This window comes from Hyperoodon ampullatus, assembly GCF_949752795.1.
Source record: "Hyperoodon ampullatus genome assembly, chromosome: 6".
NCBI lineage: Eukaryota > Metazoa > Chordata > Mammalia > Artiodactyla > Ziphiidae > Hyperoodon > Hyperoodon ampullatus.
Window position 1 is genome coordinate 118,385,115 of NC_136919.1, and position 23,478 is coordinate 118,408,592.

A 23,478-nucleotide genomic window follows, 5' to 3' on the forward strand; every position below is an offset into this window, starting at 1 on the left:
TCTGCATTTAAAATTTTAATAGATCCTGTCAAATTGTCTTTAAAAAGTCTTTATTATTTTACATTCCCTCTAATTGTGTTTTAAGCATATCCTACTATTCCCCAATGAATGCTTACTTACATTGGATATTATTTATCTCTTCAATTTTTGCCCCATAGACCAAGAGAGGGGTTGGGAATCTCATTATTTTAATTTGCATTTCTCTAATTTTAGTAAAAAAGAACATAGTTTCCATGTTTATTGGCCACATATATTTTTGTGTATTTCTCATTCTTCTATTGGCCCATTATTCTGTAGGGGTATTTGTATTTTTCTTATTGATTTGTAGTAACTTTATATATCTCAGCTATTAATCTTTTTTCAATTTTTTTATTGACATGTAGTTGATTTACAATATTGTGCCAATCTCTGCTGTACAGCAAAGTGACTCAGTTATAGACATATATACATTCTTTTTTATATTCTTTTCCATTATGGTTTATCACAGGATACTGTATATCATTCCCTGTGCTATACATTAGGACCTTGTGGTTTATCTATTCTAAATGTAATAGTTTGCATCTACCAACCCCAAACTTTCAGTCGATCCCTCTCCCTCCCCCGCCTCCCTTGGCAACCACAAGTCTGTTCTCTATGTCTCTGAGTATGTTTCTGTTTTGTAGGTAGATTCATTTGTGCCATACTTTAGATTCCACATATAAGTGATATCATATGGTATTTGTCTTTCCCTTTCTGACTGAGAAGTATACTTTAAATAGTTACCCATTTTCCAAGCAGAGCTCTTCTTTCTTCAAATACCTACAATAAATAAAAAAAGAATGGAATGATTTCATATTTCACGGTTCAAAATACCCATTACAAAAAAGACATCATTAAAGTATCAATAAATATTGACAGGCTTTTCATTATATCTACTGAGTATAAAACAGATTTTGTACCTGAAAAGGTACTTTACTTATATTTTTTAAATATTTATTTTATGTATTTATTTGGCTGTACCAGGTCTTAGTTACGGCATACGGGATCTTCGTTGCCGCGTGCAGGACCTTTTCTTTCTTTCTTTTTTTTTTTTTTAGTTGCGGCATGTGGGATCTTTTTTTAGTTGCCACATGCAGGATCTAGTTCCCTGACCAGGGATTGAACCCAGGCCCCTTGCATTGGGAGTGAGGACTCTTAGCCACTGGACCACTGGGGAAATACCTTTACTTATTTTTAACTTGGGCAAAGTTTCTTTTTTCTCAGTTTCTCCATGTGAAATAATTCATCTTAAAGAAGAAATAATTTTTTAAAGGCAAGAAATAAGAAAAGCTGGGAATTCCCTGGCAGTCCAGTGGTTGGAACTGCGCGCTTCCACTGCAGGGGGCACAGGGGGCACAAGTTCAATCCCTGCCTGGGGAGTAAGATCACACAAGCCACTCGGCATGGCCAAAAAAAAAAAAAGAAATAAGAATGGAATTGTGAAGTGAAATCATTTTTGGAATTTGAAAGGAGATGAAAAAACTGACAAAGGAAAAATAGGAAAATGGAGAACCTCCCCCAAATATTTCAGCATCAATAGTATAAGAACCTGTGAAATTTATGAGTGAGTGGCTCTGTTTTTATATTTCCATGAGTTCACATATCAGGGGGGTGTACATGACTTATATGTTTGTAGGATTAGAAACTTGCATATGTGTGCCTCTGGGCTTACAGCTCAGTGTTTATCTGTATAGGTTTGTCGTTATATACTATTTAGGATAGAAACCATGTCTCAGTCACCTTGACTTCTCCATTGCAGAGTGCTGTACAGGACATATTACAGGGACTCATGTTTGCCGGACTAAATGAATGTGATCGTGAGAAATGAATATCCTTATGGATGTATCGGTACAATGTGAGTGTATTTCTAAACTGGTTTTTCTGAGCATCAGTCATTTGTATATTTGAATGAGTGAGGAAGGGACAACTAATGTGAGAATGTTTGTCAGAGGAGGGAGTTCTGGGGAGAGGAAGCAAGAGACAGCAGTGAACAGATGTGAATGTCTCTCTCACTCCTACACTACACCCTCTGTCAGCTTTCAAAATTGGGCCTGATGTTTTTCCCTTCCTCTTGGCACTGTCTAAATTCTCTCGCACTGTTAAGATCATTCCTATTTGGAAAGTAGCTCAGGCCTATTTCTTCCCTTTTGTGGAGGAGGATGAGGCGCTGGCTTCATTCTTCCAACAGATATGTTTTCCTTCCTTTTTCAGACTCTCAAACCCTACTTTCAAAGGGCATACGACATGGAGATTGAAATAACTGGTTCAACAACAACCTCAAGGCCTGTAAAATGGCATCTTTGCTACTAACCACAGAACCTCATACATCACAGGCAGACACTTTTTATACTTTAGAGAAGAAGAAAAAGAATACCATTCTCCCTTTCCCCCTAATTAACTGCCACCTGGGCTACTAGGACCCTCAAATAACGGCAACAGATAAACTCAGAATTTCTAAATGAAAATAGAATTGCAGACTTCCCTGGTGGTCCAGTGGTTAAGACTCTGCACTTCCACTGCAAGGGGAAGCGGGTTTGATCCCTCATTGGGGAATTGAGGTCCCACATGCCCCAGGCGCGGCCAAAACAACAAAACAAAACAACAACAACAACAACAAAAATAGAAGAGAACCTATAGAATACGGAAGATTGAAAAATCAGGATTCAAATATTTCCTGAACCCTTCTCTTGTGTCTAACCAAATCCTATCAATCATCTAATTGCCAGCCCAAGTCCCCGGCACCAGCACGTTTCCGGCACCCGCTCACCTCACTCCTCCCAACTCCTCCTCCACTTGCAGCCCATGCTCCACCTGGACTTCCTAGGGTTTGCTATTGCCTGACAGGTGATTCTGTTCATTTTATCTTCTCATGTAGATTACAACCACTTTCCCTTATATGCTCCATAGGCTCCACAGCAGGCTCTCAACAAACACCTGCTGATGAAACAACAACAAAAGTTTCAGACGTCGTAGAATTTTAGAGCTAAAAGGAATCCTAAGATCTTTTTGTTCAATTCCCTGATTTTAGAGGGGATAAGCAGAGGCCCAAAGAGTTAATCATTGGTTCCAGACTGTCTGTTCAGCTCAACTCTATACTTGGTTCCCCACTAGATCCCTGGTCTTCCCTGTCCCGACCTCCAGCCCTACGTTCTCCCTTTTTTTTTTAAAGCTTATATTTAGTTGGACAGATTGATACATGTTTTATTTATTTATTTATTTTTACAACTTATTTGGCTGTGCCGTGTCTTATTTGTGGCATGCGGGATCTTTGTTGCGGCATGTGGGATCTCTAGTTGTGGCACGTGGGATTTTTTGTTGCAGCATGTGGAATCTAGTTCCCTGACCAGGGATCGAAACTGGGCCCCCTGTATTGGGAGTGTGGAGTGTTAATCACTGGACCACCAGGGAAGTCCCACCCCTGTATTCTCAGTGAACCGCTGCTCACACTTTGGCCTGACAGTGGGAAGAAAAAAATATTAGGTCCCAAGACCACAACCTCCTTTCAAAAGGAGGTTGGGATGACCATCGTGGTGTCCAATGGTAACAGGGGGCATTGGAAAGAAAGGGGCACCGACTTGAAGGGGAGAGGAGAGTCACCAAGAAGGTGGCAGGAAACAAACAGGGTGGGAGGTGGAGTGTTTAGAGAGCCAACAACCAAGTCGAAGCAGGATCCAAGCAAATCCAGTTCTTTACCAAAAGGCATTTAGACCCAAGTGGAAACTGATGGGAGTAAAGGGGGAGAGGAGAAACACTAGACAAACTCAGATCCAGTTCTGACTCTGCTCTTGACAAGAAATATAATTTGGGACAAATTATGTAATTGTCAGGTCCTCAGTCAGACTCAGAATCATGTATTCTCTGGTTTGGAGCAAGTCTTCATTCCAAGGATTTGCAATCAGGTGTTTCATCTTTAAGAGCTAGGAAGGGGGTGGAGGGATACATTAGGAGTTTGGGATTAACATATACACACTAATCTATATAAAATACATACCCGACAAGGACCTACTGTATACCACTGGGAACTACACTCAATATTTTGTAATAACCTGTAAGGGAAAAGAATCTGAAAAAGAATATATATATATAGTTGTATAACTGAATCAGCTGGCTGTACACCTGAAACTAATACAGCATTGTAAATCAACTATGCTTCAATTAAAAAAAGAGCTGGGAAATGTATCGCTTCAAGTGGAAACGTTAAAGTGGGTCTTCTTTCCTTGCAAAATGCTGTAGTCTGTTTACATCACAGTTTACTCAGAGCCTGCTGTTAAGTCAAAATCCCACGGTTGTTATTTTAGTCTGTTGACACTGCAGTTGCATATTTTACCATATGACATCATTAAAGTTAGGAATAAGACATTTCGGGGCTCCTAAATTATGACAGATGTATGGTAGTTAGGTGCTTTTTCTCAGAACACCCTTTTAATATGCACTGTACTACATGTGTGAACCATGCCCAAAAAGAAATGTTGATCATTTTCCATTAAAACACTGGAAGGCAAAGAAATACATACTTTTAAAACATTCCTGGGCTTCCCTGGTGGCGCAGTGGTTGAGAGTCCGCCTGCTGATGCAGGGGACACGTGTTCATGCCCTGGTCCGGGAAGATCCCACATGCCGCGGAGCGGCTGGGCCCGTGAGCCATGGCCGCTGGGCCTGAGCGTCCGGAGCCTGTGCTCCACAACAGGAGAGGCCACAACAGTGAGAGGCCCGCGTATCGCAAAAAAAAAAAAAAAAAAAAAAAAATTCCTTCTCTCAAAGTTCACAATGCCTGAATTATTTTATAATCTGTTATATTTGCCTAAACTGATGATGCTGTTTTTTTTAGGTGTTTACATTTGAATTCAATCTCTATGCTTAAAGCCTGCTGTGAAGTTAAAACCCTGTGACTTTCAGTCTGAGACAGTTATGTATTTCACATTTTACTACAGGGTAGAAAAAAGGCAAAATTAAAAACCAAAAACAGAACCTCAAAATTATGCTGATCATTGGTGACAAACGCCCTGTTTTAGAAATACAGAGTAGCCCTTGAAGTTATTGTATGGACACCTTCTGCCGAGCTGTATCCTTGGCCATCTATTTTTAATCCTTTTCACACAGTCAGAATGTTAGATCTGGAAGAGACTTTTGAGGTCATCTGACCCAACCCACTCATTTTCCAAAGGAAGGTAGTAAAGACCAGAGATGTAAATGACTCACTGAAGTCAAGCAGGAGGTTATTAGTACAGCTGATCTGGAACCTGTGTTTTCAATTCTCAGAGTTTTTGTTCTTTGTTTGCTTTTATTTATATTTGTTTTTTAAATTGTTTTAAAATTTGAAATATTATTGCACTGTATAAAGTAAAAACCAAAAACTCTTCTAACAGACCTCCCTCCCACCTTCCCATGCCATCCAACTCTTTGGGGGAAACCACTATTAATAGTTTGGTATATACATATCCAAATTCCATGGGTGTGTCTATGTACATTAATACAGAGACATATGGGTATATACACATGCCAAGATTTAAAAAAAAATTTTTTTGGCCACACCCTGGCATGTGGGATCTTAGTTCCCCAAACAGGGATCGAACCCACGCCCCCTGCAGTGGAAGTCCCCCAAGATTTTTTTTTTTTTTTTTTTTTTGCGGTGCACAGGCCTCTCACTGTTGTGGCCTCTCCCGTTGCGGAGCACAGGCTCCGGACGCGCAGGCTCAGTGGCCATGGCTCACGGGCCCAGCCGCTCCGCGGTATGAGGGATCTTCCCGGACCAGGGCATGAACCCGTGTCCCCTGCATCGGCAGGCGGACTCCCAACCACTGCGCCACCAAGGAAGCCCCCCAAAGATTTTTAAAAATAATTTTACTCCAAACTAGAACCTAACTAAACCACAATAAAACAATTTTGGAATAAAATGGGAGTTCTGAACAACAAAATAAATATCATCTTTAGAAATTATCATGAAATTTGACAAAAGCTCTTCAGGAACCAAGATAAGGCTGTGTCGTGCTTGCTATGATGCGCGGCCCAGATCCCCCTCCAGGATTGAAGTATTCCCCTCAGCTGTTGGGAGTGCTGCTGGCTGACAGCCATGAGCTGGAGAGATCTGCCCTGACCGAGATCCCATCCACTGAATGCTCAGTGTGGAAGTGTAAGGGCCAGGCCCCCTGATGCGATGCAAGACTCAAGGATCTTCGGGGTGTCCTACAGGGTCCATGGAGGCCTTGTTGCAACTGCCTGACAGCCCAGCTCCTTCCTCTGCCCTAAATCTACATCCTGTTCTTCCCTCCCCACACCTCCCCAGGTACTGATCCTGAGAGCCTTCCCCCATCAACGCCCTACATGCCAACCTCAGAGTCTGCTTCTCCAGAAACCCAACCTGCAACAGGCAATCAGACAATCAGACAATCAAGATACTTTTTCTCCATGGCTGCTAAATCGATGAAGACTTCTCATGTTTCAAAGAAAATTTCTGAAAATCAAGACATCCAACGAATATGTATTTCAATTCAAGTCACTTTTTCACGTGCGTAAAACCTTTACAATTCTACGAGAAGACATATTTCAAAACTAAACACTGAAGTTTCTGGGGGCAGAAAGCAGAGAAGCTGCTATATAAACTGTTGGAGAACTAAGAGCATTGCAAACAGGTGCTCAATAAATAATTGTTGAGCTGAATTAAAAAAGACTGTCAATAGACTTGCTTGTTGCTCATGGCTGGATGAAGGCTGGATTTCTCTCTTTCTCTGCTTCTCCTTTTGTTTCTCCTGGTGCCTCCTTTTTTTTTTTCTATTTCTCGATCTCCTTTCCTCACTTCCTTTACCTTTTTCCTTTCCAGTATCTCTCCCTTTTACTTCTCAGTATTCCGATCGCTATGTTGGTTCCTCTGTCTCTCTCCCAAATTTGCTCACGTTCTGCATCAAATGAGTAGAAACAGGAAAGTCCTGGGCAGAAGGGGTCAGGATGGATGCTCCAGCTTTGCCAGAGCGATTAGCATATCTGTTAGTTCAGAGAGGCAAAGGGTCACATCCAGGCTAAGGAAGGAGAGACGTGGGGACAAGAGGGTCAGAATCAATGAAGGAGGTCTCAGGGAGTACAGGTGACCTCTGACTCCATTCCTTGTGCTTCAGGAAACACATCAGGCTCTGGAGATGCAGAGAGAAAAGACAGAATCGCAACCCTTAACGCACTAGAGTCGGGACTTCCCTGGTGGTCCAGTGGTTAAGACTCCATGCTCCCAATGCAAGGGGCACGGGTTTGATCCCTGGTTGGGGAACTAAGATCCCGCAGGCCGCACGGCACGGCCTAAAAAAAAAAAAAGAAAAATCCTATAAAAACACATTAGAGTCAAGTGGAGAAGTTGGTAAATGGTGATGAGAGGAAAGACAAGCAAGGGGGATTAGGCTTCCCCAAGAAATGACATTTCAGGTAACTCTTACAGGAGGCCATGAGGAGGGCACTACAAAGGCGTGGAGGGGATGAGAGAGCTTGGCCCAGATGTAGGATGAGAGCAGGCAGAGGCAGGGCTTGAACTGCGATGCTGGTTGAGTCAACTCATGAAGGGTCCTCAGCGCTGTGTGGGGCGGGGGTTGGAATTTACCCTTTGGAGCAGCGTGTTACCAGTCTTACTTCATAGGATTAGTTTGGTACTTTAGAAAGATCATTCTGGGATCAGAAGAGAGGATGGATTGCTAGGGACAGAGGCAGTGAAACCGGTTGGGGGGGTTACTACAATGTGCCAGGCAAAGGGTGACGAGGGCGTGAACTGAGAACGTGGAGCTGGAGGTACCCAGTGAAAGGAGAAAAGGGGTCCGGATGAAGAGACCTAGGAGGAAGACTCAGAGAGCTTCAAAACGAATTGGATGTGGGAGTGAGCGGGAGCACTGGTAGACACTCCTTCCTGAGCTTCTCATCTCCTAAATATCTGGAAATACCAGGAGTGCAAGGTCCTGACTGCCCTTTTCTTGGGCCATTACTGCAGGCTGTGCTGGCAGCAAGGAACCTGGAGGGGTGAGGTACTAACTCCCTTTAGAACCAAGAGCAGCCTTGCTAATGCTCAGTATGAAAGCAGTGGATTCCCTGGACTCCTTGTTCCTCAGCTGTGGTGCAAACCCACTGTGTGTGTAGTATTTATCTTGGTCTCTGCGTCACCCCTGTGGCACAAGGTGGGCCAGGAGAACCTGTGCAAACATGATGCTCACGCCCCTTGCTGCACTGTAAGAAAGTTCTTTGTCTCTGACCCAAACATCTCATGTCTTCTACTGTGAAACAGTAGTGACTTTGCCATAAGTTACAGGCTAAGTTATTAGCTTGTAAGTTGGGGAAAACCAAACCCTGGACCCAAGAGGGAGACGGAAGATTTCCAGCTTGAGTGATTTGGTGTAAAGTGATGACCTTCCTTAGGGGGAGGAAGTGGTGTGTAGGAGCAAGATAATGAGGTCAGTTTTATTGATGTTGATTGTAATTTGCTGTCAACTAGATATGGTCCTTGTATATAAGTATTGATATAGGAGCTCACAGACCTGTTGGAAATTCTGCCCCTAATTGAAGCAGGAGTAGAAATCCCCAGAGGTTGGCAATCTCACATGCCCGCATGATACCCAGCTGTCCACACTTGCAATGCTTTTTCTGGTGTATTCTGCTGGCACCTCCCCAGAATGCAGGAGGCAAATAAACTTCTTAGGAGAATCCAAGTAATGTGAGTAATCAGCTGACACTGACTCATTTTATTTACTTGGTTAAATGTACAGCATTATCCAGTCACCTCAACTCTAGCAAGAAAACCTATTTTGGGGGGAACTCCTCACACATCACCCCCTCCTCTCTCATTTCCGGTGGTTCCTGCAAAGAACCAGCGATAGAAGGGAAAAGGCATTTGGGGTGAGAGAGAGGAGGAGGGACAGTGGAGGAAAGAGCCAATCTAAGACCTTTCCTTCTAGGCAGGAGCTCTGTGTCTACTGCCAACCCCGGCCATGTAGCAAGTGTTCAGTTAAAGTTTCTGAAAAAGTCCTTCATTTTGTTTTTTCATCCATTACACAGTCCTAAACAATTAATGTTTATATTTTGATAACCAAGATTTTAATACTTTTTTTTCTTTAAGGCATGAACCCAACTGATAAAATAGCTCTTATCACTTACCCGGTTATTCAAAAGCTGATGGTTTAGGGGTGTCCAGCTACTCATCTTTGTCTGCATTTTGGGACCACCTATGTTTTTTGGAGGTGCAAATGCCATCATGAAATAACTGGATATTCTTCCATAAGAAAAACTATACCTGTAGAAGAAATGAATCATATAATCTTCAGAATACTAAAAATACTAATAACATAATCTTTTAGTACGTTGGGACCAGGGAATGGGAGGGATAACGTTTATTGGGAACATTTTATATGTCAGGAACTTTTATGTTTGCTCAATTAAAACTCATAACAGGGCTTCCCTAGTGGTGCAGTGGTTAAGAATCCGCCTGCCAATGCAGGGGACACGAGTTCAAGCCCTGGGCCGGGAAGATCCCACATGCCACGGAGCAACTAAGCCCATGTGCCACAACTACTAAGCCTGTGCTCCAGAGACCGTGAGTCACAACTACTGAAGCCTGCGTGCCACAACTACTGAAGCTCGCATGCCTAGAGCCCATGCTCCACAACAAGAGAAGCCACTGCAATGAGAAGTCCGCACACTGCAACAAAGATTGCTCCCGCTCGCCGCAACTAGAGAAAATCTGCGCACAGCAAGGAAGACCCAACGCAGCCAAAAACAAACAAACAAACAAACAAACTCATAACAATCTGGTGAGGTGGTGGGTTTTAGCTCATTTTACAAATGAAGAAAATGAGGCTCACTGAAATAACACTCTCTGCCCAAATTTATACAGACAGTAAGCGGAGAACTGGAAATCAGACCCAGGTCTATTTAACTCTGCTTGATTTTCATTGAACCATGGGGGGAAATCCAGAATCACTCCTAGCTAAGAACATACCATATTGGCCAGAAAGAAGAAGTATTTATAAAATCACAGTGCAATATAAAAACACTTCATCTTTGTCCCTTGTGACCTTCCTCCTCCCCTCTTATCTTTCTGACATCTAGGTAACAAGGGTTCTAGCTTGATACCATATTTAAGAGGTAGAATGTTACAACAGACAAAGCCAAGACTTTGGATACAGACAGATTTGGGTTTAATGGGGGAAATGTGCTGTTTTTAGATGTCCAGTACTAAATATGTCTTCCTTCATTTGATTAAAGCACTCTAGTTTCCATTAGGAGTTACTTTTCCCTCATTATTTAGAGTCTGCTGTGTTGGTTAATCAAGGTGGCCTCCCTTTCCCCAGTCATGAGACCAAGCTAGGCCAGTTTACTTTTTTTTTTTTTTTTTTGGGCTGTACCACTCAGCTTGTGGGATCTTAGTTCTCTGACCAGGGATTGAACCCAGGCCCACAGCAGTGAAAGAGCCAAGTCCTAATCACCTGACCTGCCAGGGAATTCCCCTAGGCCAGTTTACTGATGCTGGCTTAGCCTTACTTTACAGCTGAGGTGGTCATTCAAAGTACCACAGGTGCTCTGACAGACTAATAAGCTGTTATTGCTGCCTCAACCTTCGGAAGCCCCTTGTCCTTTCTTACTCATTTTGTAAGCCAGCTGATACAATAAATCAATCTCCTCTTTAGCTTCCATTAGCTAGAATCTATTTCTGTTGTTTGCAACCAAAACTTTTTACCTTATACAGTTTAGATCCTGCTTCTAAAACTAACTAGCTGTGTAACTCTTTGCAAGTTATTTAATCCATCTCAGGTGAAAAATATTTAAAGCAGACTGATGGTATTTTCAGTATGTATCCTCAGTGTTTCTGCTTATTTGTGCTTTTCTTCCTCTCTGTAGGTAGGTTTCATATCCAAGGAAGTGGTGCTGAGTGAGGGGGCTAGGACTTAACTTGCCTGCCTCATCTCTGGGCTCCGAAAATTACAGCAACAAATACTGGACAGCTCTTTAAAAAAAAAAAATCACTAGTTTTTAGCTGATAGAGGATTCTCCAAATGCTAGATCTGAAATTTTGAGGCTCTCACTTGACATGTAATATTCTCTCTCAGGTTTAAGTTAGAGCTGAAGATATAGCCAATGTTTTAAAATCTCAGGGTTTTAAACAGTAGACAGTATCTTCCTACAGTTTTTTGCTGTCACCACTCCACTGGCATAAGGGGGAATAAGGGGGCTCAGATCAGTCCTTATATTCTTAGCTCCAAACAGCTATGTTGCAAAAGGTGTAAGAAATTATTTCATTACAGTATTATTGATTGGCAGCTATAAAAGTACACGTGAGCAGGCAAATTATAGGTACAAAGCATGGTCACTGAATCTAGATCTGCCCAGTTAAAAATCACATATTTCTTTTTTGTTATTGTTATTTATTCATGTTTGACCTTTCTTCTCTTTAAACCAATTGGTTTTTTCTTTGTTTTATTTTAAATTTTTATTTATTTATTTATTTTGGCCACTCTGTGCAGCTTGTGGTATCTTAGTTCCCCGACCAGGGATTAAACCCAGGCCCTCGCAGTGGTTAAGAATCCACCTACCAATGCAGGGGACACGGGTTCGATCCCTGGTCCGGGAAGATCCCACATGCCGTGGAGCAACTAAGCCCGTGCACCACAACTACTGAGCCCATGTGCTGCAACTACTGAAGCCCACGTGCCTAGAGCCAGTGCTCCACAACAAGAGAAGCCACTGCAATAAGAAGCCTGTGCACCACAACGAAGAGTAGCCCCCCCTCGCCGCAGCTAGAGAAAGCCCACACTCAGCAACGAAGACCCAATGCCACCAAAAATAAATAAAATTTAAAAAAAAATTCTATAAACCCAGGCCCTTGGCAGTGAAAGTGCGGAGCGCTAACCACTGGACTACCAGGGAATTCCCTAAACCGATTGTTTTCAATCTGTTTTTTCAGGGCCATAAAACTCTTTGAGAATATGATGAAAACTCCTGCTGTAAGCTGAGAAACTCTCTCTTTCCAGTTTGTGTAGGAAACAATCTGACTGATTCTAGGCACAATTTCTGATTAGGACAAAGTAGCTTTTCTAGGGCCTCCCCAAGGCCTTACACTGGTTGTTTTCTTTTTCCTGGGTCCTCAGAGCTAGAAATTATTTGAATTAGGCTTTCTTCAAATCAACTTGAGGAAAGTTTGATTTTCAGGAGTTGGGCCAGGCTGGGAGAAAGAGCCCTCTTGGTAATAGTCTTGCTGAAGCAGGCAAATGGAGGTGCCCTGCTCTGTCTTTTGTCATTATCTTTTTACAGTTTTTCCTCCTCCATCCATTCTAGAAGATGGGCACCGTGCGTGCATATTTGCATGCCCACACCAGTTCACAGTATAGACCACTCAGACACTTTTCTACAACATACATAAAAATAACAAGACAAAGCAAGTTGTCTTCCCCCCTTCAACATACAAAGCTTGCTGTTGCTGTTTTATGACCTCTTTCCCCCTTAATGGCTGTCGTTGAATGTTCATCTTTAATTTTACTTTGGATAAAAAGGAAGAAAAAGGGCTTATGGTCCTTGCCCCCAATGTGTGGTTCTAGTTCCATGTTTAAAGGCAAAGATAGGTCCTCTGGTAAAGTTCCAGCGGCCACGTACCTCCAATCCCATCTTCTAAGCCATTCTTCACACTGTCACCATTATTCAACTTCACTAAGGACCTTATTAGGCCTGTATTGGAGGTACAAAGACAAGAGTCTTGGCTATAATGGAGCTAAAAGTCTACTGCTAGAGAGGTTTCTTTTTTTGTTTGTTGTTTTTTTGCCAAATAAAAAGGTATATATTTAAGGTATACAACGTGATGTTTTAATACATGTATACATTGTAAAATGCTTACCACAATCAAACTATTTAACATATCCATCACCTCCCATAGTTACCGTTTGTGTGTGTGTGTGTGTGATGGGAATACTTGAGATCTACTCGTTTGGCAAATTTCAAGCATACATTATTATTAACTATAGTCACAATGCTGTAGATAGGGTCTCTAGAACTCATTCATTTTATAACCAGAGGTTTGCACCCTTTGATCAATATCTCCCCATTTCCCCACCCCCCAACCTTTGCTAATCACCACTCTCCTTGGGAGGTATCTTTTAAAAATACCTGTCATTTTTCAGCTCAAAAACCTTCAGAGGCTTGATAATGGCTACAGAATATCCAGGCTTCTTAGCATGCAAATCTAGGTCCACTATGAACTTACCTCCACTTACCTTTTCAGCCTCATCCTCCTTTCTCACCCTTCATGCACTATCTGCCCAGACACATTGAACTTCAGATCAGAGAACATGGTACAAAACGGATGCTTCTTTGCTTATGTGGTTTTCTGACACTGCTCACCTGAATCCTAATCTCAGTAATACGTAATGGGTGCTCAATAAATATTTGTTAAGTCAATTGAATGAATGAATACAACAGTAGAGGAGAGGCGGTTTAAGGATTAAAACTAGTGGAAGGGAAGGATAAAACTCAACATTAGGAACTGAGCACTGGGATTAAACTCAGGACGATCGGATTTTTATTTGGAATTTACAGAGTGGAAGAGGATTGAGTTTCTATACTAACATACATCTCACCCATTGTACATTGCAGTATGATCAGAAGAGATCAGATATTATCAGGAAAGAGGGTATGGTTAGACTTAAATATGAATTCATCTGATATTCAACTAGGTAGAAACAGAAAAACTATAATACCGTGCAAAGAGCTAGTGCTTGATAGGCATAGAAACAATTATTTGTTGGTTGTTAATTTCAGAAATAAGAAGCATCTGTCACTTGAACTGCAGCTGAAACGGAGCAAAATGTAATTCCCGGGGGGCACTGCCAAGGTTTGTGAGAGACCCAGGAGGATCTGAGGCTGGAGCTCTCAAACGAAAGTCTCCATCTTTTTCATGCACTGCCCACTGCTCTCACCTCTCTTGGTTCGTCTTTCTCTTCAAGCCTCTGGCGCTGGTGTTGCCATAGTTGCTGTTTCTTTGACTCTGTCTAGCCCCCACCCCTTCCAGTAGTCCAATCACCGCCTATAAATCTTTTCTCTGGCACCCGGGGTCTCTTAGGCAACAATGTGTGGTCTCTTGATTGGCCAGGAGATCCTGGAGGGCTGGCTCCAAAATTGGGCACACGGATAAAACGAAAAAGTGTGAGCGCCAAGAGGGTGGGAGTGACTGCAATCTCCCAACATAATGCTGGTACGAAGATGCAGCCGATCCTGAAATAAACAGCCTTAAAAGCCCTCATTTAAGACGTAAGTGTGTTCCATATCAGGCCAACCTACTGAGCATGCCCAGTTACATCGTTCTGGTCGCTCCAGGGTTCCAAAATGTCTGAACTCCATTTCTCCGGGTTTTAAGAGTGGCCAACAGGTAAAAGAAGGTTGGAGGGAAAAGAATTCTGGAGAGGTTTAGTGAAAGAATAGCACCTGCACACAGGAAGTGGAAGAACGTGGGAAAACTGCTCAACACACAAACTCGCAAATGCTTCAACATGACTTTTAATTTATTGGATTAAAGAATTCAGGCCGACTGACAGATACACCAGGGAACCAGCAGATGGCATGCCTTAATAAGAATAGCTCCAAATTTGGGAAATTTTAGGATCGGTCTAATTTAATTAAATTTGTGGAGCATCCACCATGTAATGAGAGGCGGAGTGAGAATGCAAGGACAAAAAAAGAAATCTAATGAGGAAGCCTGGAAAATGCAATGTAGAAGTAACTACTGCAAGGACCACAGTGATAACTACTGTGATAGAACTATAAACAAGTGTTAGAGAAAAACAAAACATTCAACGTTTCAGAACGGAGCCTCTCTGGTAAATGTAAAGCAGTTCTTATGGGCAGCAGCTAAACAAATTAAAAAAAAAAAGACTTTCTCACTATCTAATATTTCCTAAAATAGATAAAAATGTACTCCTGTGCAAACAAATGTAAACTCTATGTTTGCATCGTTTCATAGTTTTGAAATAGGCAGCATTTGTATATCTCCCATTTCAAAAGAAAATGAAAAGTGAAGCTCTTAGAGGTTGTTGCTTTCCGTGAGTTGACAAAGGATCCGTAAGTGGCCAAACTGAAATTAGAACCTAGGTTGTCTGAATTCCAGCTTAGTGGTTTTTCCGCATGATCAGGTTGTATGTAAAATGAATAAACAAAGCCTTTTTGCAGGGTCAGAGGCCTGGGGGAGGTACGTAGGTGCAGTACTAAATTACCGTGTATTACCAGTTAACATGTATGGTTTCAAGACGGGTTCATCCAGAAAGAGACCAGTTTTAACGACATGCTGGGAGAGTGCTGTGTCTCTGTGAAGTTCCCGCTCATTAAAGATTTTCTACTGGTGGTTACAACATTGAATGAAAGAGAGATGGGTTTAAAGAGAGCGGAACACTTTATCCCTGTTAGAGATGAATATTTTTATCCATGAAAATAAGGTCCCTTTCTTCGATCCTCTCAACCAGCACCCTCTAGACCTCTCCTCGATCAGCCCTTCATCAGTCTGACTGCTGATCCTCCAAGCCTGAACACCACCATTCACACTGCGTTCATGGTGAGCGCACTGGCTCAATATCCTTGATAATTCAACATTACTTTTCAAAGAAACATGTCAACATTTCAACCACAAAGAAAAGTTTAGAGACTTGCCTAAGAAACACCCTTGTCTCCCCACAGAGATTTTAAAAAATGTTAACATTTTGCTTCCTGTGTGTGATTAACAGTTGAAGCCCCTTTTGCATGCTTCTCAGATCTCATTCCCCACCCTGCTTGCCTAGAGGCAACCACTATCATAAAATTAGTGTGTAGCCCACTAGTCCACTTTTTATGCTTACTGTATATACATGGTTGACCTCATAAACAATACGGTGGTTTTAGAGAGCTATCATAATTTACATATCTTGTAGTTTGGTTTTTCCACTCAGTGTTCTATTTCTGAGATATGATCATGTTGATACATTCAGTGATAATTTCTACATCATTCCCACCTCCCGGTGTGAACCAAGATATGTTCTATGCCTGACAGCTCCAATGTGTCCGTGTGTCAACTGCATAAAAAATGTGCTAGCAGCACATCTCCAGAAGATCTGCAGGTACAAGGGATCTGGAAGTACATGAAGCAGGTCCACACAGATTTTCACAAACGCTCTTAGCTGCTTCACTCACCCTCAGTAGAGGCAGTGTTGGCTCCACAGGACACAATGACTTGCTAAGAATCAGCCTAAGGATCAATACTACTTTCTTTTTTTTTTTTTTAAATGTTACTGCACGAGTAGTTATTTTTTTAACGAAATTGAAAATGTCTCTTCAGATCTCTTTTATGATGCGCTTTCCCATAGCTCATCTTCTGACGTTCAACTGTATTTATGGCTGTCTCAGCTCAACATTTATTTATCATTTAGGGAACACCTTTAAAAAGATGTTAAAATATACGAACCAAAATTTACCATCTTAACCAAGTGTACAGTTATGTTAAGTAAGTTCATATTGTGCAACAATATCAAAATATTAAGTCCTGTGTGCTACCACAGATCAAAATGATGCCTGTGAAGTCTAGGTTGAAAACGGACGAAAAGGAAGAGAAAGGTAGGTAAAATAATGTAGGCAAAAAGAGGAACAGTTTTGGCTTGAAATGAATCCAAACTCAGCCATTAAAACTCTGTGTGACTTTGGGTAATTCATTTAACCTTTCTGGACCGTTCTTTTCCGCGTCTGAAAAATGAGAGGTTGGGTTTAGATGACTTCTAAGAAATCTTTCAGCTCTAAAATTACTTATGTAGAAAAAGCGAGGAGAAACGTTTCCTAAGGAGCAAAAGATGGGGGAATGCCACCAATCATCCACAAGCTCCACCTGCCCACTAAGGTGCTGGTAAAGAAGATATAAACTGTTCATGGGCAGGTATCCTGTCTGCTCTGTTGTTTCAGCCTGGAGCTCTGCAACAGGCCAGTTGACTACCTCCACCTGAACCCAGTGCCACCCTCAGCAGCTGGTGACACCCCCCCTTAACCATCCCCAATTCCCGGGTCCCCGGGGGCACACTGGTTCTAAAAACAGGTCCTGGTAGTCTCGCAATACTAGCATCCCAGGCTTGAGAGATGAGAGTCGCCGCGCTGTCTCAGCAGGGAAAAGAGGGATGGCTTTGCAAAGGGGTTTATTTAAGAAAAACGCTTCTAGAGCTTGGAACGACTCCGCGGGGGGTAGGAGGCGCCAGGCATCACCCGCTGCTCGAAGCCGGGAAAAACGAGGCGAGCGAAGCGGGTATCAGGCAGCTGGGCTCAAAAATGGGAACGCTCGGCTGCGCGTGCGCAGCGCGCCTGCGCCGTGCGTGCGCGCGCGCGCTCGCTCCGCTGGCCGCGCGCCCCGGCGCTCGCGAAAGCTCGCGGTCGCTCCGAGGCGCGCGCCGGCGGTCCTCCTTCGCTCCATTTACCTGAGGGACCCGCGGCCACTCACGGCCGGCGCCGCAGCCCCCCAGGAGCCCGGTCCCGAGGTGTGAGGTGAGCCCCGGAGCGTGCGGCTCCCCCGTCCGGCTCAGCGGGAAGCGGACTCGGGGAGTGTGGGGACTGAGGAGGTGCCGCCGCGGCTGCCCGCTCCTCTGTCTAACCCTATGCCGAGGAGCCACCAGCAGCCCCGGCAGCTCCTCCTCAGGGATCGTTATTCTCGTCGCGGCCAAAACAAAAGCCTTGGGTGCCGGGCTGTGGCGGGGTGTCTCGGGGCTTCTCGGGGTGGGCGGCGGGCCGGCGGGGCGCAGGGGAGCGGGGTTTGGGGCTGGGGGTTGAGGCGGACAGATGCCCGCGGACAGGATTAACCCTCTCGGTCCCGAGCTCGCGCCGGGCAACCTGTGCGAGTGTGGCCCGCGTTCCCTCCGCGCCGACCCCGGCCCAGCCCTTCGCCTCGGTGGGCGCCGCGGGGGCGTGTGGCGCTCCGGGGCCGCCCGGGGCGTGGGTGGAGGACGCGGCCGCCGGCGGGGAGGACAATGCACCGAGGGCTGCGCGTCGGGGCGCGGGGATCCGGCCGAGACCCGCGTCGAGGCTTCCCCGGGCCCGGGCGGCGTCTCAGCATCTGACCGGCCTCTTGTTTCCAGTCCTAAAAGTTGTTCCCTCCCCGCCCTCCCGTCAGTTCGCAAAGTCTGCTGCTCCCTCCCCGAGGCTTCCCCCGCTGCCCGCTTTGATGCTCCGTGTGTTTGCCCTGGGGTACCGCGGGGCAGTGCATCCATAGCCTCTGAAATAAAGCTGCTGTTAAAATATTTCAAGACGTTTTAGCAGCTTCCTAGAGGCTTTTGAAGAGTTAGGTGCCTCCTCAATAAGAGAAAGACGGCTGCTTCTTTTTTTTCCTTTTCTTTCTTTCTTCCTTTTTTTTTTTTTTTTAAGAACAAAAGCACATGCCACTAATTCAGGCATAGGAGTCAACTTAAAGTTGCAAAATATCTGCTGTAGGAAAGAGGTCCGGTTTTTGGCCCAGAATTAAAATGAAAATTTGAATTTTGGTTCCCTTCTAAATTTAAAAGGATGGAGCAGCAGAGAAGACTAGCAGCTATGGACATGAGTAACTGCTATATAAAAACAGCCAAACGAGATCTGATTTTATAGAAGTAGCTCTCATAGACCCGTCATGTTTATTTACAGGAATTGGGTTACTTGGCAAAGCCAGTACCGCAAGAGCAAGGAAACAAAGATCTGACACTGGGGATGTTACCTCCCTCTTCAGCCTTCTTTTAGCCTTTAGCGGTGTGCTGACAGTCAAAGGAACAGATAAATCAGTAGTTTTGTTATTAAGAAGCATTTACTCCTCAAGATAATGCTTTCCATCCGTACTTTTAAGCAAATCAATACCATCTTTTTCCTCCAGGAAAAAAAAAAAGCATTTGCTTGAACTACCTACCAAACCACAACATAGAGGTAATAAGACAGGAAAGTGGTGTAAAAGCTTAAGGCGGCAGGCTTGCAAGGATAGAGCTGAAGATAAAAGATAATTGAGATGCAGCCCTTCTCTCACTGGGTTGCCTTTTATTTAGTGCAATAACACGTTCCTCCTCTAACCCCCAGGGGCTTTGAAGCTATCAGGAAAAATAAGAAGGTAATTAGGAAAGGCTACCATCCTACCTTCTCTTTCCTCCTACTTTTATTTTATTTTTTTCTCATCCACTAATATTCTCTACCTCCACATCTCTCTTGAATCTACCAGTGTCCCATTAATAAAAGCAGAAAGGACCGTAGGCTCTTTCATCCCTTTTTTCATCTTAGCTACTATATTCCTCTGAGCTTTATTCTGTGCTTTGAACATTTAGGTGGCTTTTTCTTGAGAGTCCCATAATTGAGATATTTGAAGTAGGGAGGGTTGAGAGGATATAATAGTAAAGTGCACATTCTTTCTTTGTATAGTACAACGTGAAAGCTTCATCAGTGGGCAAAGAGAGGGGAGTTTTTAACTCACAATACGTCCTCTGTTTCCCACTTGACAGGAAACAATGTCTCTCCCCAACTTAAATTTCATATTTGTTAGTAAAACTATGAGATTTTATACTGAAAACTTATTCTGAGCATATTAGTTTGTTGATGTTAGGCTGCTATGGACTTTATTTTCTTTAAGAGCCAGGTGGTAGGAAACAGTTCTTACCACATCTTTACCTTCTTCCGCAGGGGAGAGCAGTGTTGGCCTCAGGTTTGTTTTTTTTTTAACCCCTAAAACTCTAGAATTAGAGCCGCTTAAAGCTGCAGCTGCCCACTAAAGAGCAACAGTGCAAATGAAAAGCAAGACTTTGAAATATGTACGAGAGATTGTTCAGTGTAGGTTTGCGAAAAGATGTGTAGCAGGGTCTTGAGGAAAGAAAGGAAGGTTTTTTTTTTTTTTTTTTTTTTTTTTTTTTGCGGTACGCGGGCCTCTCACTGCTGTGGCCTCTCCCGTTGCGGAGCACAGGCTCCGGACGCGCAGGCTCAGCGGCTATGGCTCACGGGCCCAGCCGCTCCGCGGCATGTGGGATCTTCCCAGACCGGGGCACGAACCCGTGTCCCCTGCATCGGCAGGCGGACTCTCAACCACTGCGCCACCAGGGAAGCCCCGAAAGGAAAGTTTTTAATAGTGGTATTTCCATAAGGCTAGGAATAAATGTTTGAAGAGTAACAACTCTTCATTGGCTAGGAAGCAATTTTAACTTACTATTGCATCAAAAATGATGGATCTCTCTTTGAATTCCAATTTGTTATACTGAGAACTAGCGACAGGTTTGGTGGATCCAAGGAATGCACTGCAAATGAAGGTTGAGATAAATATAACTAGGCTAGTCGGCTTAAAAAAAAAATCCTGGTCCCCAAATTTTATCTCACTGAACTAATTTTATAGTCAAAGCATACAACCATGCTAAAGGGAAAAAAAAAAATCAGGGGCTTGATATTAGACCATTTTCCAAACAAATTTTAATTGAAAAGGGAAGCCAAGCTGGAATGTCACCTGATTTTTTTTTTTTTTTTTTTTTTAGTCCAGAATCTGGCCATGTTTTAACTTTCCAGTTTTGTTTTTAGATTCATTTTAAAAGATTTTCTGCTTTCTCTAGTCTTAAAAGTAATGTATAATTTGTAAAATGGACTGGATTTTGATGCCTACCATTCATTTTAATTTTGAACTTAGATGTATTTGTTTTTCCTGTGTTTGTTTTTCTTTCTAAGCCCTATCACTCAGCACACTGGGAGATTAGATTATCCATTGTAATCAGTAGATGACAAGATGAACTTTAAAAATTACAGAGATGAAGTAAGAAGGAGATATTCTGAGATTAATAGGAATCTAGGACCTATGAATTAAATATGGAGCTGTATAAATTTTATTTTTGCAACCAGGAAACAGTATTTCGAGAATGAATTTATTTATTTATTTATTTATTTTGTGGTATGCGGGCCTCTCACTGTTGTGGCCTCCTCCATTGCGGAGCACAGGCTCCGGACACGCAGGCTCAGCGGCCATGGCTCACGGGCCCAGCCGCTCCGCGGCATGTGGGATCTTCCCGGACCGGGGCACGAACCCGTGTCCCCTGCATTGGCAGGCAGACTCTCAACCACTGCGCCACCAGGGAAGCCCTGAATTTATTTTTTAAGTAATAAGATATGGAAAACAAAAGGCCAAACACCACATGGGTTTTAGGAAAAGGGACCTAACACTTAGAGCAGTGAGTATGCTCTGAATGTATATTTTGCTCTCCAACAAGACAGTAATTTACTTGAGAGATGAAACTCTTTAGAAGTAGTCATTGCTAATCCTTGTAATGCATTCTTGGAAAACTCCTCTGAAAGAAGACAAGGAATATTTCTCCTGTTCCCATTGTAGCCACTGTGTTTGAGGCAACCTTTAGATGGTATTTTTGAATTGGAAATGCAAAATGTTATCTACATTTATAGAGTGTCAAGAAAATTAAATGTAAACTGAGAATGATGAACCAGCTCACTTTCTGTACAGACAGTGTGAATTGGAATAGATTTGCTGAACATAATCTTCTGTTGCAGAACCCTCTTGACAAGCCCTCAGGGCCCACTGTTGTCATTGTTTCTTCTGGGATTCAGCCTGCTTTCCTCTTCACAGTTGCCATCTCCTGCTTTTCCCACTTGAGTTCTTTGGGTCTGGCTTTGTAGCCAGCCTGGGAAGATAGTCTTCCAAGATTGCATCCCCTTTATTGCTGTTCTTCAGGACAAATACTCAACTTATTTTAAGGGCTTTTACTTTCTATCATCAAAAGAAAACTGGTAGGGCTTCCCTGGTGGCGCAGTGGTTGAGAGTCCGCCTGCTGATGCAGGGGACGCGGGTTCGTGCCCCGGTTCGGGAAGATCCCGTATGCCGCGGAGCAGCTGGACCCGTGAGCCATGGCCGCTGAGCCTGCGCGTCCGGAGCCTGTGCTCCGCAACGGGAGAGGCCACAACAGTGAGAGGCCTGCGTACCGCAAAAAAAGAAAAAGAAAAAAGAAAACTGGTAAATTGGGTAATACCAGATTCCTGATGTTACACATTGATAAAAATTAAAGTGTATGTTTAAATGTATCTATTCCTTTTTGTTTTGTGATGAAATGATAATCAAGTAGCTTAATCTGAAATCAGTTTTCCATGTTATATTGCTCTGTAGAGAAGTGAATGTGCCTCTTTTCTCAGGGTTAGGGCATGAACAACTGTTGCCATATCGTTCACTTTTTACTGGGCCCTGCCTCCTGAGGCTGTTCACTCCAGTTATGTTAATCCAGCAGTTCCCTTTATTCAGCGGAGATTCTGCAGATTCTTATAGTAAAAAAATATAATATCAGTAAGAATGCCAGAAGGGCTTTTAACCTTTACTTAATGAGTTGCTATATTTTGGCAGTATCTCTTGGGGTCCCGAATCTTCTCTGTGTCCTGCTGTCTAGAACTTCAACTTACAGCTTTTCCAAGGATGATTCTACCTTAGGAAAAATGACTGTTGCTACCCATACTCACATGATCCTGATTAGAAGCAGATACTTCATTATGTTATTTAAAAGCAGTTTAGAATACATATCAAAAGTTTTTTTTTAAACTGTGTATAACAGCATTTGATTCAGCTGATAAGTGATCTGATTTTTTTCAATATTGAAAATCAGTTTTTGATTCATACTATGTTGATCATCAGTTTTTTGCTTTTCTTACTACCTACAGTAGGACAGTTTTGTGTCCCTTGGCTTGTTGCTTAATTAGCAGCCAATAAATCAGTGATTCAGCTAGTATTCTTGTCAGCCAGTCAGCACACATTTATAGATTTAGCAGAGTTAAATTATCCCATACACAAATAATATACGACATATTTTTAAATAAAATTTTAGCATTTATAATATTTTATTTATTTATTTATTTTTTTGGTTTTTTGGCCACGAGGCATGCGAGATCTTAGTTCCCCAACCAGGGATGGAACCCTGTGCCCCCTGCAGTGGAAGCGCGGACTCCCAACCACTGGACTGCCAGGGAATTCCCTATAATATTTTATTTTTAAACAACTGAAATAGTTTTATTCTGTTCTGTGTATGTATCTTTTTGACAAAAGTGAGATATATATATATATATGCTGTTTTGCAAACCATTTTAAAATTTAATTTTTTACTTATTGTTACTGTCTTACCATGTCAACATATACAGATCCTGCTCATCATTTTTAGTGAGTATGTCATGTATTGGTTGTACCATAGTTTAACCAGTTACTTATTGGTAGACTTATAGGTTGCCTCTGGTTTTTACTTTATAAACAATGTTGCACTAACATTTTGGTTATACATCATGTGTACTTGTGTTTCCTTTTTTTTTAAAATTTATTTTTGGCTGCATGGGTCTTTGTTGCTGTGCGCGGGCTTTCTCTAGTTGTGGCGAGCGAGGGCTGCTCTTTGTTGCGGTGCGCAGGCTTCTCATTGTGGTGGCTTCTCTTGTTGCAGAGCACAGGCTCTAGGGCGCGCAGGCTCAGTAGTTGTGATGCACGGGCTTAGTTGCTCTGCA

At 42.9% G+C, this 23,478-nt stretch overlaps 1 protein-coding gene across 1 annotated transcript in view; it reads right to left on the bottom strand.

Annotated features, from left to right (window-relative positions):
• FBXO16 (F-box protein 16) overlaps positions 1-9,234 on the bottom strand; it is a gene marked incomplete at both ends in the record, with an annotated part of 48,056 nt that extends 38,822 nt beyond the window's left edge. Inside the window, 2 exon segments of the mRNA XM_079706007.1 lie at positions 763-798; positions 9,136-9,234. Of these exon segments, the coding sequence (XP_079562133.1) occupies positions 763-798; positions 9,136-9,234 (135 nt within the window).
• Positions 9,235-23,478: the final 14,244 nt, after the last annotated feature.